General features: G+C 40.1%; 1 protein-coding gene across 1 annotated transcript in view; it reads right to left on the bottom strand.

The window, feature by feature from the left end:
- Positions 1 to 16,911, bottom strand: part of LOC140513808 (uncharacterized) — a 66,675-nt gene that overhangs the window by 13,928 nt on the left and 35,836 nt on the right. Inside the window, 2 exon segments of the mRNA XM_072623805.1 lie at positions 2,509 to 2,621; positions 8,757 to 8,906. Of these exon segments, the coding sequence (XP_072479906.1) occupies positions 2,509 to 2,621; positions 8,757 to 8,906 (263 nt within the window).

Genomic DNA, 16,911 nt, shown 5'->3' with positions numbered 1-16,911 from the left:
TGCAAATGATCTAGGTAGTTTAATGGACCAAAAGTTCAATGAGTCAAAAATGAGATATAGCAGGCAAGAAAGCTAAGGCAATCCTAGCCTGCATTAAGAGAAGAATAATGACAAGGATGAGGGAAATAATATTACTATATTCCACTCTGTCTGGCCACATCTGGAGTATTGTGTTCCCTTCTGGGAGTCATATTTTAGGAAGCACTTTGATATGTGGGAAAATATCCACAGGAAGATAACCAGGATGGTGAAGAGTCTTGAGTTCATGTCACATGAAGATTAGTTGGAAGAACTAGGGATGTTTAACCTGGGGAAGAGAAAATGGAAGAAAATATGATCATTGACTTCAAGTATCCAAAGAGTTGTCATGTGGAAGAAGGATTAGACCACTAAGTGCCACAGTGGAGAGAACACCGGACTTGGAATTGGGAAGGATGAATTCCAATCCTTCATTCCTCAGATGTTCATTACCCTTAACGTGCTATATAAGTGTTAGCTATTTATTATAATTGCTTGTTTTGCTAAACCTCTCCCCGCCCTGAAGGGGGATGGAACTATAAGCAATGAGTACAAATTGCAAGGAGACAAATTTGGCCTTCATGTATGGGGGGAAGAAGCTTATTAATTAGCACCATCAAAAAGTGGAATGGGCTGCCTAAGGAAGTAATGAGTTTTCCATTATTTGTGGTTTTCAGGCAAAAGCTGTGAGACCACTTCTTGGGTATGTTGTACCAGGAATTTACCTTCAGCTGTGGCTTGTACTAGATGATCTCTGAGATCCCTTCCAACTCTGAGATTCTATGATAATACCATGGAGGAGGAGGTAAAGGTAGAAGGGAGATAGATAGATAGATGATAGATGATAGATGATAGATAGATAGGTAGATAGATAGATAGATAGATAGATAGATAGATGATAGATAGAAAGATAGATAGATAGATAATAGATAGATAGATAGATAGATAGATAGATAGATAGATAGATAGATTTATATATCTTGCATAATGCCTGTTGATCCTCCTGAGTACTGAGATAGGGAGGAGCAGATGCTGAACCAACAATTCTGGTGTCAGAAGCAGCCTTCCCACCTCCTAGTAATGGAGGGCTAAGACACTGTCACTTTTTTTCCCAATGGTTCAAGTATCATAGGGCAGAGTAAGCTGTGTCTCCACACATGACAACAAGCCTCTGGATGGGAATACATCCAGACTAGAGTCTGAGAGCTGTATTCCTACCCTCCAGACCCAGTGATGTGGGAACAAACTCCAGGAAGAGATCCTCTAACACCTGCAGTGACAAGAAACTCACTCCCTCAAAAGGAAGCCATATTAGATGAAAACTGTATAACAAAATGTCTGTCTCAAAAACACATTATGCCCACATGTACAAAAATATTTATAGCAGCTCTTTTTGTGGTGGCCAAGAACTGGAAATTGAGGGAATGCCCATCAATTGGGGAATGGCTGAACAAATTGTGTTATATGAATGTAATGGAATACTACTGTGCTATAAGAAATGATAAACAGGCAGACCTCAGAAAAACCTGGAAAGATTTACATGAACTGATGCTGAGTGAAGTGAGCAGAACCAGGAGAACATTATACGCAGTAACAGCCACAGTGTGCAAGGACTGTTTCTGATAGACTTAGCCCTTCTCAGCAACACAACGACCTAAAACGTCTCCAAAGGACTCTTGATGGAAAATTCCATCCACATCCAGAGAAGGAACGATGGAGCTGGACTTCAGGGTGAAGCAAACCCTTTTCTCTTTTGCTTTGTTTTTTTCTCATAGTTTCTTCTATTAACTATAATTCTTCTGTGCAAAAAATAAAAGTTTAAAAATAACACAGTATGGACTTAATACTTATTGATTTAACTTAATTTTAAGAATATATCCATACTTAAAAAACCTTATTTCCTATTTTCTATGTATTACACCATGGTAAATGACACAAATAACCCAGAACCAGATTCCAGAGAGTAACATGTTTATCCATGCTTAGTCAACAAAATATTCATCTACATTACTTTAAATCCTTACCTACTAATTCTATACAATTGTCAAGAAGCTGCCAGGAAGGATGACATCATCGAGGAATTGTTCAAGGCCCTTCCCTGTCCTAGGCTTTTAATAAATCTGTTCCTAAACAGTCTTCCCCTCCCAAATTTCCTCTCTAATTTAGCTCTACTTTAGCACCTTCAATAAATGAGTCTGGAAAATATAGACACAGGATAGGACAGTAAAGAGAGTGCTGGACTTGGAGTCCGGAAGACCTGCTTTCAAATCTTACCTCTGATATCTACTAGCAGTACAACCGTAGGCAATCATTTCACCTCTCTGAACCTTAGTTTCCTCAACTGTCAAATGGGAATAATATTAACTGTAGTACCTACTCCACAGGTTTGCTCTGAGGCTCAGCTGAGATGATGTACAGAAAGTACTCTGCAAATTTTAAAACATTATATAAGTAGTAACTATGATTGGTAGTAATTAAAGTTGAACTCACCCATTTGCCCAAGCCAGGATAGTCATGTTCAGGATCAAAAAGGTGTTGATGCAGCTGGAACTCTCGGCTGAACTCTGCAGTGTCAGGGGAGTTTTCCAGACATCCATCATCTACTGCAAACAGCCAGAAGTCTTTGAGAAAAGCCAAGCAACTTATGCATGCCCCCATGGGTAAAGGTAAATAGGAACAAGGCAGGCCACTGAAGGTCAGAATCACATTCCCATCTGCATCCCATGTATCTATTCCTGCTTCCTTTTGACTCACTTTGTGACCTCAGGCAAATCACTTTCCCTCTCTGGGCCTCTTCTCCATCTGGAAACTGAAAATGATGGTGGCTACTTCCCTCTAGTTACTTCAGAGGGATACGGTGAAGTTTGTGCCTAGATTTTTGGAAATACCTTGTGCTCCTTAGAGAAAGGTTCAATATTATCATATTATTTTTTATGTAACATAAAATAGAATAATTGTATTTTAAACACAATGTTAATTTGTTTAATAATGTATATATTTATAATATAATATTCTATATAGTATTTTAAAATAAATGCAGTTTTGCTCCTTAGAGAAAAGTGCGACATCAATTTATTTTACATATAAAATATATTTTATGTAAATACACTAAATTATTTGATAAATAATGTTATATAATAAATATCTTACAGTAAGTACTTAATAAACCTTAGTTAATTCCTATATATTGGGCACAATTGTATTCAGCATGAGGCCAAATGAGACTCTGTCCCAGGGCACTGATAGGAGATAAAGTGTGATTCCTCCCTCCCCTGCTGATGACCCTCAGTAGCTTGATTTACCTCCTAGATCTCTGGAGGCCCAGGACATAACCACATCCACAATCCTCTCCTGACCTCACTTCACTCACCCACCCACAAACTAAATTTGTCTCAGGCGAAGTTTGGGCTAATTATAGTTCTAATATGAGATACGCATTCCTTCGGAGGAGGGGGAGGAGGAAATGCTGTGTATTTTGTATAATCAGTACAGTTCGCATATTTTTAATGTGCTCCTGCATTAATAAACAACATGGACACACACATACACACACACACACACCATAGTCACTGAACAGAGGGGTGTGTGTATGTGTGAGTGTGAGTGTGTGTGTGTGTGTGTGTGTGTGTGTGTGTGTGTGTGTGTGTGTGTGTGAGTGTGTTGGGCTAATGGCTGTTCCAGCATGACTGGTGCTATAGGCTCTGATTTTCTTGTTTGAATTTTCGGTTCAGATCTGTGGTTTCATCTTGGTAGGGCAGTGCCTAACCTGGACATTCCTTCCAAGGATGTAGAATGACATCCTCTGTGGGAGCTGCCTGAGGCACTCAGTGGTTAAGCAACAGGCTTGGGCAGACATTAGTCTAACACACACCCATTCTATATTCAGTGGGTATGGTATATCTGTTTACTAATCTGGGGTCTAAGGCAAGACTTGAACTCAGGTCTTACTAAATCAAAGGTCAACTCTCTAACTAGACCACACTATCATTCAGAAACAGTGTCTTCAAAATCGTTTTTCCTTTTTGTAAATGTTTTATTGATGCCTTTTTAAAACATCACTATCACCCCTCAAGGACTTCCCTCCATGGAACTCTCCCTTGTAACAAATACGTCCAGTCAAATAAATTAACATATTTTCCATGTTATATATTCCTCATTTCACATCTATACTCCATCCCCTCCTTGCTAAGAGGAGGACAAAGTTTCCTTAGCCTCAGCACTCTCCAAAGCCCCTCTGGATCTTACGATTCTCTGGAGATGATTCATTCTGCCTATCTTTTATGTGCCTTAGACAACCAGAAAAGAACATAAGGAGTCTGGGTTGCATGGGAAGCTGAGGGGAGGAGTGAAGACCAGTTTTCAAAAGACTGATGAGACATCAAATAAGTGCTGAAAATGCGCGCCTATTTACAATCAGCCAGGTATGTCCTGTGTCTCGTTTCTTGGAGTATTTCCAAGTCTTTCCAGAAGGCAGTCTGAAACGCACACAAGGCCTCTCCACAGTATGAACCTAATGTGGAAGTCATTAGCATACCAAAAGATCTCTAATGCAGCTCTACTGTGTCTGCTCAGTGTTCAGATCTCCTGACTGGGAACGTTATCTAACCCCTACATCTGCAACCATCATATGTCACGCTGGTAGGAATGGAGAAGATTATAGTAAAAATAGGTGCTCAGACACATTTTTTGGATGATAACTTTGTGGAGTGGATTCTAATTCTTTACTGGAAGTGATTTCCTGGGTGATGCTGAAGGGTGGGAGCCCAATGGGGTCATGAGAACGTAGGAGTAGGAGTCAGATAATTGAGATACCAACCACAGAATTTAATATATTATCTCTGTGGCCAGGAAACAACATAGATGAGGATTTCCCTACATTTCCACAATGACGCAGAAAGCAAATTGAGAGAATTAAAGGATAAATTTTCCTTAAATTAAAGACTAAATTTCCAGAATAGTATATTGGATGCATGGAGGTCTAAAAGCTGAGACTTGGGGCTTATACCATAGCCCATACTGACCTCTTCCTTCTCGGACATCCATATTTATGGTCTATACCATACAGTCTAGCACCGAATGATATCAAACAATGAATAAACGTTTATTATGTACCAACTTTAGACCAGGCAATGTGCTACATATGCAAAGACTAACAGGGAACATAAAGCTTACATTCTGTTGATAACACTTTGTATTGTTTTCCTAATTTTTTTTGAGAATGTCCATCAGAACTGTTTCTTGAGAACCGGAGTTGTGTCTTAGTCATTTTTTTTTCCACATGACCGGAACATAAATACTTGCTGACTTGACTTATTTGAATTACTATGACTTCAGTACTTGTGTTCCCCTCTTCCGTTCACAGATCAAAAGTGAATGTGTCACATAACCCTCTTCTAGCAAGGCCTTACACATAGTAACCTTTCAATGATACATGTAGAATTCAACTCATTTATCACGAAAAAATAACATAAAGAAGTATATGATTAAGTCCGAAATGAGAATACAAGGAATAAGAAACTGAGAAATTCAGAAAAAGAGATCTATGTACTATAAATTTAGTTCAAGAAACATTTGTTAAATGCCTTCTATGTGCAGACCACTCTACTAGGTATTAGGGATGCCAAGAAAAAAACTAAACATTTCCTTTATTCAAGGAACTTATATTCCATTGGGGGAAGGACAGAAGGAGGACAAGGAAAAGGAAAGGAAATACAAAGCAATTTCAAGATGCAGAGAGTTCTAACAACTGCAGTGACGGTCAAGAAAGTCCTCACGTAAAAAGTGGCCCTTAAGTTGTGCTTTGTAGCAAGCTAGGGATCCTACAAAGCAGAGGAAGGGAGGGAGAACATTCCAGACATGGCAGACCACCAGAGCAGAGGTACAGAGGTGAAAGCCAGAATGTCATACACCAGGCCAATTTGCCCAGAAAGGAGAGTATTTGAGGGGGAATATTATGAAATAAGCCTAGAAAGGTAGTTGAGAGCCAGACTAAAGTGAGTCTAAATGCCAGACTGAGGATTTGATACTTTGTGAAGCATGTAAAACTTGAGCCGAGCCTTGAAAGATGGGTAGAATTTGGAGACATGGAAGGGATGGGGAGGATTCAAACCCAAAATGTTTCACTCTGAACTCACTCCTTCTAAATACCTGAATAAGGCCCTCTGCTGTGTCTAATCAATCCAGCCAGCTGCCCCTGGGGAATGTTGTTCCTTAAACTTGGTACAGGTCTTTCCTCTCCCTGAATCTAAAATTATACAAGCAAATAATATGTGGCTGAAATGATCTGAGCCATGCAGTGATTCAGGTTTTCCTGCAATCCTATTTTCAAATCTAATTTTTCACTGCGCCGGCAGACCCACATTGCTTTGCCACACGCAATCACTTAGATTCTCGTTAGTTACAGTGACCATGTTTTTTAACAACAACAACAACAAAAACCCAAGACACATGGTCTGATAGAAGATATTCCTTTTGTAAAGTCTTGTTAAAAGTACACTTTCTTTCCTTCCTAGATTTTCCAGGACATATGATTGCTGCACCATCTCAGTACCTTCTCTAGTAGCTCTAGCCCAGAAGGGATTTTCATGAGGCAGCAAAGTCCAAAGTCTACTCCTCAACATCCCCTATGGAATCCCTGAGACTTTTTCCTGATCTCTCTGTCATGCTTGAAATAACACCAAACATCAGTGAAATCAATTATTTCAATAATGAGGAATTTGCACCACCAAGAAACAAGGTTAGCTGTATTCAGGCATGTTGATACCCTATTAGAACCTAACGCTCAGCCTCCCTGCCCAACTCTGGATTCCTTTTCACACAATCCATGAGTTATTGAAAGTACAGATTTGTCCCTGAAAGTGATGAACCCTAGCAGGTAACCAGATTAAACTGGGTTCCAACTCGGTCCATATGTAGACAAAACATTTTATCCTAAATTGAGTTAGAAATAGCAGGTGGTAGCTCTTTGCATGTTACGTTAAAAAGCAGAGAAAATGAAATGGGGAATTCTATCCTTAGTCACTGAGTGATAGCTTAAAAACAAAGGTCTCCCTTTAAACAGAGCCTGAAAGTAGGGGCAGAGGGGTCCTCAGGCCAGGGCTACCAATCCTATCATTGGTCTATCAGGATGCAAGCCTATTCTGGTAATTAAGAAATTACCATGTCTTAAGAAGAATGACAGTTATGAGGAACATGGTCCAGGACAACTTTAATAGGAAATACTAGTATGCTAGGCCTCTCACTATTATCCATAGAAACAGTGTATGAAGACCTGAGGGGAGAAAGCAGAGAGGGAAAGGAAGGAGTTAAACTGAAATATTTCAAAATATTTTAGCAGGCTTCCATTTCTGATTTTTTTATCAGAACTGTTAAAATGTATTCGAACTGACAGTTGGATTTTTTGCTTAATCTATATTGGGCAAATAAAATCACAGATCTATAAACTGGAGGGGCATCAGAAGCCATCTCATCCAACCCCCTCATTTTATAGAGGAGAAAACCACAGTCCACAGAATTGAAGTGGCTTTACCCAAGGATGTATAAGGCTGAATTTGAACCTAGGTCCTCTGACTCCAAAGCTATGTCTCTTTCCACTCTACCACACTAAATTCAGAGAAGTGCTGTGGTGTTGTTCTCAAAGAGGACCAGTAGGAAGAATACCAGAGTCTACAGTCCTACTCTTCTATTTACTATATGATCTTAGATGAGCCTCGTCTCCTATCTATTACATTAGGATAGCAATAATAATAAATATTCAGTGAGATGATGGAATTGAAACCATTTTGTATCTCTGTGGTGCCACATGTACGAATTTGAGCAAGTCACTTTCACTGTTTCAATGTCCTCATCTAGAAATGAAGTCAATTACATGGGCCCTGAGGTCCCTTCCAGCTCTACATAGATCAATCAATCAATAAACATGTATTAAGCACTTACCATGTGTCAGGCATTGTGCCAAGGGCTGGGGTACAAAAAGAGGCAAAAGACAATTCCTGTCCCCAAAAATTTACAGTCTAATAGATCTTAAATTGTTGGCATTTTGCTCCTCCCACCGCCCCCACCTCCTGCAAAGGGAGGGGCTAACTGGATGCTAGGGCTGGTAGTTGCGGGGGGAAAGTAGGAGAAATGAATGGGTGTGGATAATCCTGAGAGTAGATAATCTTGAGTTGTCTGTGTCTTATGTGGGAAAAGGGAAAGATATTTTGGAGGAATTTGGAGGGAGGGGGTGATGAAGATTTCTTTTTAAGTTAAGGAGAATGGGGAGATAATTGAGGGCAGCTAAAAGAGGGACGGCTAGATAGCTCAGTGGACAGAGCACTGGTCCTGGAGTCAGGAAGACCACTTCAAATCTAACTTTAGATACTTCTTAACTGTGTGACCCTGGGCAAGTCACTTAACCTCTGCTTTAATCCATTGGAGAACAAAATGGTAAATCACGTAAGTATGTTTGCCAAGAAAACCTCATGAACAGTCAAGAAGAGTCTGACATGACTGAACAATGGGAGAGGGAGAGTGAGAGAAAATATTGGCAAAATAATTTTATATATCTGGGCCTCATGACTGATATACGTATGCCAAATTAAATTCACTTGGCCTCTTCACTTTCTAACACAGGGCTACCCAGTAGAATTGAACTGTTAGTAATTCTCAATGCTTACCATTAGCACTTTTAAGTTTCAATTGCTTACAATCTCAAATCTATTTCTCCCTGGGAACACATCAGTATGCTTGCCCATTACCTGTTTTTCCAATGGGGCAGGGATTTGGAGGATCTGGATAGCCCTGGTCCTCACTGAAGTCCTTGGGGATGTTGTCACCAATCAGTTCAGCCACAATGTTAGGGATGTTACCATAAGGACCCAAATGCTGCAGACCTTCATGGGCACCACCTGTAAGGAATACAAAACATCCTCAGATGGATGTAGATAAGGAGCCCAGAAAAATAGACACTTACTTCTCAACAAGACTGTGTTCCCTCTTCAAGGATGTGCTGGAGCCAGTTTAAATAGGCTTTTGAGAGATGAATGTTAAATTATCAGTGTGAATATGTATACTTTGCAAATTGGCAAATATTATTCACAGCTTGATTTATTGTTCTGTAGATAATTTAGACGAAAGTGTTAGAAAATGCGAATAATGTAGATTAAATTGACAAAGATGACAAAAATGACAATAATCAATGCTGGAGAGGCTGTGTAATGACAGGTATACTAACACATTGTTGGTGGAGCTGTGAAATAATACAACCATTTTGGAAAGCAATTTGGAATAATGCAAGTAAAGTGACTACAGTGTCCATGCTCTTTGAACCAAAGACTCCATTATTGGATTTATATGCTAAGGAAGCCATTAATAAGAAGAAAACTCCCCAAAAACACCAAAATATTTACAGCAGCACTTTTTGTGATAGCAAAGAATTGGAAACAAAGTAGATGACCATTCATTGGAGAATTGTAGTAACGAACTATTATTATGCTGTAAGAAATGATAAGTGTGATAAATACATTGAAGCCTGGGAAGATCAACAGGAACTGATACAGAATCAAGAAAACAACATACACAGTAACCACAACAACGTAAATGGAAAAATTGAGTGAATGTAACAAAATTACAAAGATCAAAGAGGACTTGAATAAAAGAGAAGGATACTTGAGATAACTAGGATGATGTACAAAACAGAAGACATCAGTAAAAACTTCTTTTTTAAAACATCCAGATTAAATTTAGTGTATTGTTTGTATGGTTTTTTTTCTGGAGAGACAATTATTAATTAAACTTTTAGCAGCACACTCCTCTCCTGATGCCTTTTGAAAACCAAAACAAGTCCTATTCTCTCAGAAAACTTTTTCTGGACCAGCCCCAACTGATTCTATACCACATCTTCCACAAACTTAGAGATTTTGTGTTGTATTAATAAAATCATTGATTGAGAGGCAAAGGGATCTTTTCTCTGCCTTCTTAAGCAAGAGAAGACAATACAATTTAATCTTGGTCTTGATGACTCAGGTTCATCCTTACAAACCTCACATTGTAAATAGAAAAGGCCTCTAAGAAGCCATACCACCTCTTCCCTTGCTTCCCAATGAGCACACACTTAAAATACCAAAGGCAAATGAAAGTTGATCTAACCTGAAACACATCAAGAGAAAAAGATCCCAAGAGCCTCCTTCACCCACCTTTTGGATCATTGTTCTCTAGGTAGATAAAATCCTTGGTGCTCCAACTAAATCCCATTTCTCTTTGGCCTACCTTCATAAAAACCATAAATCATCGTTTGTTATTTTCTTCCTCAGGATAAACAATATTATTTAATTTAGTCTTTCCTCATGGGTCTTCATTTCCACAGTCGATTAGTTTAATAGAAAGAGCGCTAGTTTTTCTGTCAAAGACATGAATTCAAAATCTAGCTGGGCTACTCATTACCTGTGTGACCACAGGGAAATCACTTCATTTACCTCAGTTTTCTCTTCTGTAAAATAGGATTGGAATTGTTATTAAGCCCCTTTCAGATGTAATAATCAGGCAGCTAGGTAGATGGAGCATTGGGTCTGGAGTCAGGAAGACCTGAGTTCAAATTTGGCCTCAGATAGTAATTGTGTATCCCTAGACAAGTCATTTGACCTCTATCTTCCTCCATTTTCTGAGTTTTAAAATGGGAATAATAATAGCACCTACTTCGCACTGTTGTTGTGAGGATCAAATGAGATAACATTTGTAAAGCCCTTATAATTTCTGAAACATAGTAGGCACCTAAGAAATGCTCCCTCCCCCCTCCCCCCTTTGATCCAAATTAGTGTTGGGATTCATTCCTAGGAGAGATCCAGACAGAGATTCAAGAAGGGAAAAATCACTTGAGACTTCATGGAAAGGATAATGTCAGAACTGGATTTGAAGGAAGTAAAAGCAGGCAGAATGATGTAGTGAAAAGAGTAGGGCATTTGGAATCAGAAGACCTGAGTTTAAATGTCTCTTAAGCTGCCTAGTACTTTTGTTTCTTTGGGCAAGTTACTTACTGTCTGTAGGGGCAGGTAGGTGATGCAGTGGATAGAGCACCAGTGCAGGAGTCAGGAGGACCTGAGTTCAAATCTCACCTCAGACACTTGACACTCACCAGCTGTGTGACCTTGGGCAAGTCACTTAACCCCAACTGCCTCATTCTGGGTCATCTCCAGTCATCCTGATGAATATCTAGTTACTGGATTCAGATGGCTCTGGAGGAGAAGTGAGGCTGGTGACCTGCACAGCCCTCCCTCACTCAAAACAAAGTCAAGTGCAAGTCATGTCATTATTTCTCTGATGGCATGGTCTTCTTCGGGAACGAAGGGCAAACCCATTGTATAGCAATAAATATTTTTTCATTGTTTTCTTCACATCCTTAAAATAACTCTATGAGGTAAGCAGAATAGTATCAATCATTATCCTATCTCAATATTTTAAGGAATCAAGATTTTATTTAGTGTAAATACACCCCCCACTGATAATGATCATCTCTCCAACCGTTGGCAAACAGTTTCATAAATTGCTATGGCTAAAAAAAAAAAAAGTCATTAGTTGGTGGTCAAATTTTTGTACAACTTGCAATACAATAAGAGATTGGGTCATGAGTATGAACCACCTGGATCATTGAGAGGGCTAAGCCATTTGCCTCTATACTAAATGGACCCATCCTGTGATGCTCAGTGGATAAAATGCTGGACCTGGAGTCAGGAAGATCTGAGTTCAAATCCAGCCTTAGATAGACATTTACTAGATATATGACCCTGGGCAAGTCACAGTTTCTCATCTGTATAATGGTAGCAATAACAGTAATAACACCGGCCTCTCAGAGTTGCTGTAAGGAAACGTAAGATAATATTTGCAAAATGCTAGGAAATTTTAAGATGCTTGATAAATACTAACTATTTTTGTTATTGGATCTCTGTTAGGTGGGAAGTTACAACTTCTGTTAATGTGACCGCCTTCCCCTTTCTAATTTAGAGCTTCTAACAGGAACATACAGTATAGAAAGGACACTATTCACAAGTCCATTCATTTTCTAGGGATATGTGAAGCCCTGAGGACTGTGTTTTATGAAAGCCCAAGTAATCTCTATAAGGACACTACCAGCCTATAAAGGAGGAAGTGAAAAAAGGTAGTAATGCTGAGCTCTACTCTCTCTTTATTTTGCAATTCTTCTAGTTATACAGTGTTTTCAGTTTTTGCAAAATGTTTCCACATTTTTGATTTTGACTTACTTCATTAAAAAACAACACATACATTATCAATTTCTTAATCTGTCCAAGGTAGTTTGTCATTGCTGTTCATTCAGTCCTGTCAAGCTCTTCATGTGAACCATACTGTCCATGGGGTTTTCTTGGCAAAAATACTGGAGCGGTTTGCCATTTCCTTCGCCAGTGGATTATGACAAACAGAGATTAAGTGACTTGCCCAGGATCACACAGCTAGAAAGTGTCTGAGGCCAGATTTGAATTCAGATCTTCTGACTCCAGACCCAATACTCTATTATCCACTGAGTCATCTAGTTTCCTCCCAAAGTAGTGCAAAAGAAAAATGTCCTGCCTTCATGAAGCTTTCTCACTAGTAAAGATAAGGAAATACACAAGTAACCATAGCACAGGATATCTAGAGAATCACGATGGAGGACAATGCCTTCAACTTGGTATTAAGAGCAACTTGGGTTTGAGTCTTATCTTGTATGACCCCAGGTGAGTGAAAACATCTCTGATCCTCCTCTTCCTCATCTGTAAAATGGGGATATTACTAGAACCTTCTTCATAGGGCTGTTGTAAAGATCAAATGAAATCATGAGATGATCCCATTAGACAATGAGCTCCTACAGGGTTTGTTTTTGTTCAGTCCTATCCAACTCTTCATGACCCCATGTGGGGTTTTGTTGGCAAAGATACTGGAGTGGTTTGCCTTTCCCTTTACCAGCTCATTTTACAGATGAAGAAAATGAAGCAAACAGAGGTTAAGTGATTTGCCCAGGGCCACACAGCTTGTAAATATCTGACTTCAGATTTGAACTCAAGAAGATGAGTCTTCCTGACTCCAGTGCTCTATCAGATTATGACAACTAGCTGCCAATCCATGAGGGAGGCACTATCCTTTGCCTCTTTTTATACTCCCAGTGCTTAGCACAGTGCCTGGCAGATAGAAAGTGCTTAAGAAATGTGACTGACTTACTAACTAATGTTCATAGTGTACTTTGTAAAACCATGCTAGTCATTTTATTCATTCAACAAGCACTTATTAAAAGTCTGTGTGGTATCAGTTATGGACATTATGTGTCTATATAACTCAGTGCCTAACAAGCCCTGTGCACATACTAGGTGCTTAGCAAGTTATTGTTTAATAAATATCATTATTAGAATACAAGAGTGCAACTAAAGATAGAGTACTTTGGGAGTTCAGAAGTGAGAGTGATGACTTCTGACTGGACATCAGGGAAGGCTTCATGGAGTAGATGACATCTGAACTGCGGTTTGAAGTATGGATAGAAATGGATCAAGAGAGTTTGGGGCAGAAGGAGTGGGGTTGGTAGAGAGTCAAGGCAAAAGGAACAACATGAGCACACTAGCAAGAAAACCTGCACCATTCCAAAGAAGTATGTAGGGCTAGTATCCCCGATTTACAGATGAGAAAACTAAGGCCCACAGAGGTTAGATAATTTGCTTGTGATCAGGTAGTGATGCCCAGCACAAGCATAATAGGGCCCTACAAGCATCTTCTTACTTTGTTTTCCACTTCCAAAGAATGGTTAGAGCCCCAGAGTGTCCATTGGTAAAATGAGATCTCCCAAAATGAGAGTGGGCTCAAGAGATCCAGGGGGCTTAGTCTCCTAAAACAATTCTCCTTACAACAACTCACCATGAAGATTCAGAGTGACTGAAGCCAAGTCCTCACTCTCGGGAGGCATTGGCAGAATCCTTCTAGGATGGGACCCTGGCCATTATTCTTGCTACTGTCGTTCATTAATGTCTGAATGCCAGCTCCATGCCAGCAGGTTTGCAGCATCCAGACCCAGCCCCTAGCCTGCAGACTTTCACTCACAATGTGGTAACGCCCTGACAAGCTCACAGCCAGCCCGCCAGTCAAGTCTCATCAATAAACCCTCTCTGCTATAACCCAATGACACCAAGGCTGCCAGTTGGGCTGGATGACTGGACATCAGTGCTGGACAATAATGAAGAATTGTAGTGGGACAGGCAGGTGCCAAGTAACCAGTCACCCACATCATAAAAAGGGAGTTCCATGAGGGCAGCCTGGCAGAGAGTGGGTGCAAGCTCCTGAATACCAGCCATTCAGCTAAAGGGGAAAAGATCCAACAGTTTTCAGTTATGTTACCCACAAACAGCAGGCACTAAAAATACAGCCCCTTCCTTCATTCTTCCAACCATCCTGGGTATACCATTTCTATTATGGTCTAAAAAGCTCAAGAAATCATATGGGTTATTAAAGCCAGCTCCTTGAGCCCGCACCCACCCATGGCACTTCCCAAATATCCTTGCTAGTGGGCAGAGGGTGCCAGCCTGAGATACCCAAGGGACAGAAAAAAAGGATCTGAATTAAGAGAAAGGAGAAGTCTTATGCTCAAGGAATCCGAGGCAACTTTCATCTTTCAAAAACCCAAAAAGCAATAAATAATCAAAGGAGATATGAGATGGGTGACAGCAATTCCATTCAATTCAATAAACATTTATTAAGGATGTAGCAACACTGTATCTTTACAAAGCCCTCTCATGCTTGCCTTCTTTGCTCTCTTAACAGGGCTCCTTTCCCTAGGATTTGGATTCTGCCTCCTCATGAAAATCCTTATCTACTTTCCATCAGCTGATCAACAAGCATATATTGAATGCAAAGCACTGTGCCTAAAATGTAAATTCAAAGACATTATATTTTAATTATATTTAATTATATTTTACTTGTGTGTATGTGTGTATGTGAAGGGGCAGAGTATCACAAGCACAGAGATAAGTCAATACAAACTATAGAGAAGGTCATCTCAAGAGGGAGAGAACATAGACACCTGGGATGATTTTCCAAGGGCCAAGTATAGGAGGTGACACCTGAATTGTTCTGAACATGACCCATTGCTATATATTACTCCCTCTCTACATACTTTGCATTCTATCAGTCTGGCTGTCTCTTGTTGCTCCTTACTTTCAATATCCTTTCTTGTCTGTATCCATGCCTAAGCGCTGGCTGGGATACATTCCCTCCTCATTGTTGTTGTGTTTGTCCTTTTTTGAAGGAGACCATGACATCAGGGATTGATGACATGACTTGCAGTTGACCTGGATTTGAGTGAGGGAGAAATGTGCAAGGTCACCAACCTCACTTTCTTCTCCTGAGCCATCTGGGTCCAGTGACCAGATATTCATCAAGATGACTGGAGATGGCCCAGAATGCAATGGGAGACCCTGGGGACCCTGGCCCTTTTAGGCTGAGGCCTTTTCAGGTTCACACTTTGAGTGAGGTTATAAGAGCCCTCTTTAAGAAGTGAATCAATGGATGACATCCGTCCTCATAACCCCTGCTTCAAATCCCTGGTTGCTTTTAAGACTCAGTTCAGGCACCACCTTCTGCAAGAGGACTTTCCTAGTGCCCAACTCCATCCCCTTCCACCCCACCTGCTCATGCCTTCCTTTCCTTGTATGTGTTTTCTATGGGTTTTGCAGATGCCTGTCTATATACATGCAGTATCCTCTATTAGAGTGTAAACTCCTTAAATGTAGGGACTGTTTTACTGTCTTTACACCCATGGCATGAGTCACAATGCCTGGCACAGAGGAGTCATCAATCAGTTATTTTGCATTTATTAAGCTCCTATTATATCCTAGGCAATATGCTAAGCACTAGGGATTGGTGTGTGTGTTTGTCCTTCATTGCCGAAGAAGACCATGCCATCAGAGAAATGATGATATGACTTGCACTTGACTTTGTTTTGAGTGAGGGAGGGCTGTGCAGGTCTCACTTCTCCTCCAGAGCCATATGGATCCAATGACCAGATATTCATAAGGATGATTGGAGATGACCCAAGATGAGGTAATTGGGGTTAAGTGACTTGCCCAAGGTCACACAGCTAGTGAGTGTCAAGTGCCTGAGGTGAGATTTGAACTCAGGCCCTCCTGACTCCTGCACCACCTCTAGACACTGCACCACCTAGCTGCCCCAAGCACTAGGGATACAAAGAAAGGCAAAAGACAGTCCCTGTTCTCAAGAGCTTACAATCCAATGGACCACAACATGGAAACAAACACTCAAAACTAAGATAGATATAGGAGAAACTGCAGGCTGAAAATTTCATAAATAATTATTGATCTTGACCCCCCCCCCCCCCCCCCCCCAAGAAAAGACATCTCTTCCCATTCTTTTGTGCTGGGGAGGATAGAATGTCAAAATGTCAAATTGAAATAGAAGTAGAACTAAACTGTATGTCAGGATCTCTGCAGGCTGAATATTCACTTAGAAAACCATACAGTAACATTATCTATGTTTCACTCTATTTTTATTTGTTTTGTTAAACATTTCTGAATTACATTTTAATCTGGTTCAGGCTGCACTCCAGCTGCATGAGGCCCACAGGTTCATGTTTGACACCTCTGGCATGGAACATGCTTATAATGTCAGATTTTTCTAAATGCAAAATTAGTTTTGCTGAACTTTTTTCCTCTTCCTCCTCTTTTTCTTTTTAAAAAATTTCTTTGTTAGAAGAGATGACTCTGGGTAGGAGAGGGAGAAGAAGCCTAGGCAAGGTAAAATAAAAAAATATCAATAACCATCTATTTCAAAAAAATAAATGGTGTTGAATGGTCAATTGAAGGAAGATAAAGATTGTAGGAGGTAGTAGTAAGGAAACAGAACCTACGATCCAGGGAAGAGCCAAAGGGG

Source organism: Notamacropus eugenii, chromosome 7 (genome assembly GCF_028372415.1).
Source record: "Notamacropus eugenii isolate mMacEug1 chromosome 7, mMacEug1.pri_v2, whole genome shotgun sequence".
NCBI lineage: Eukaryota > Metazoa > Chordata > Mammalia > Diprotodontia > Macropodidae > Notamacropus > Notamacropus eugenii.
Note: the sequence above shows the minus strand (reverse complement) of the source record. Positions and strands in the feature narration are given on the sequence as shown.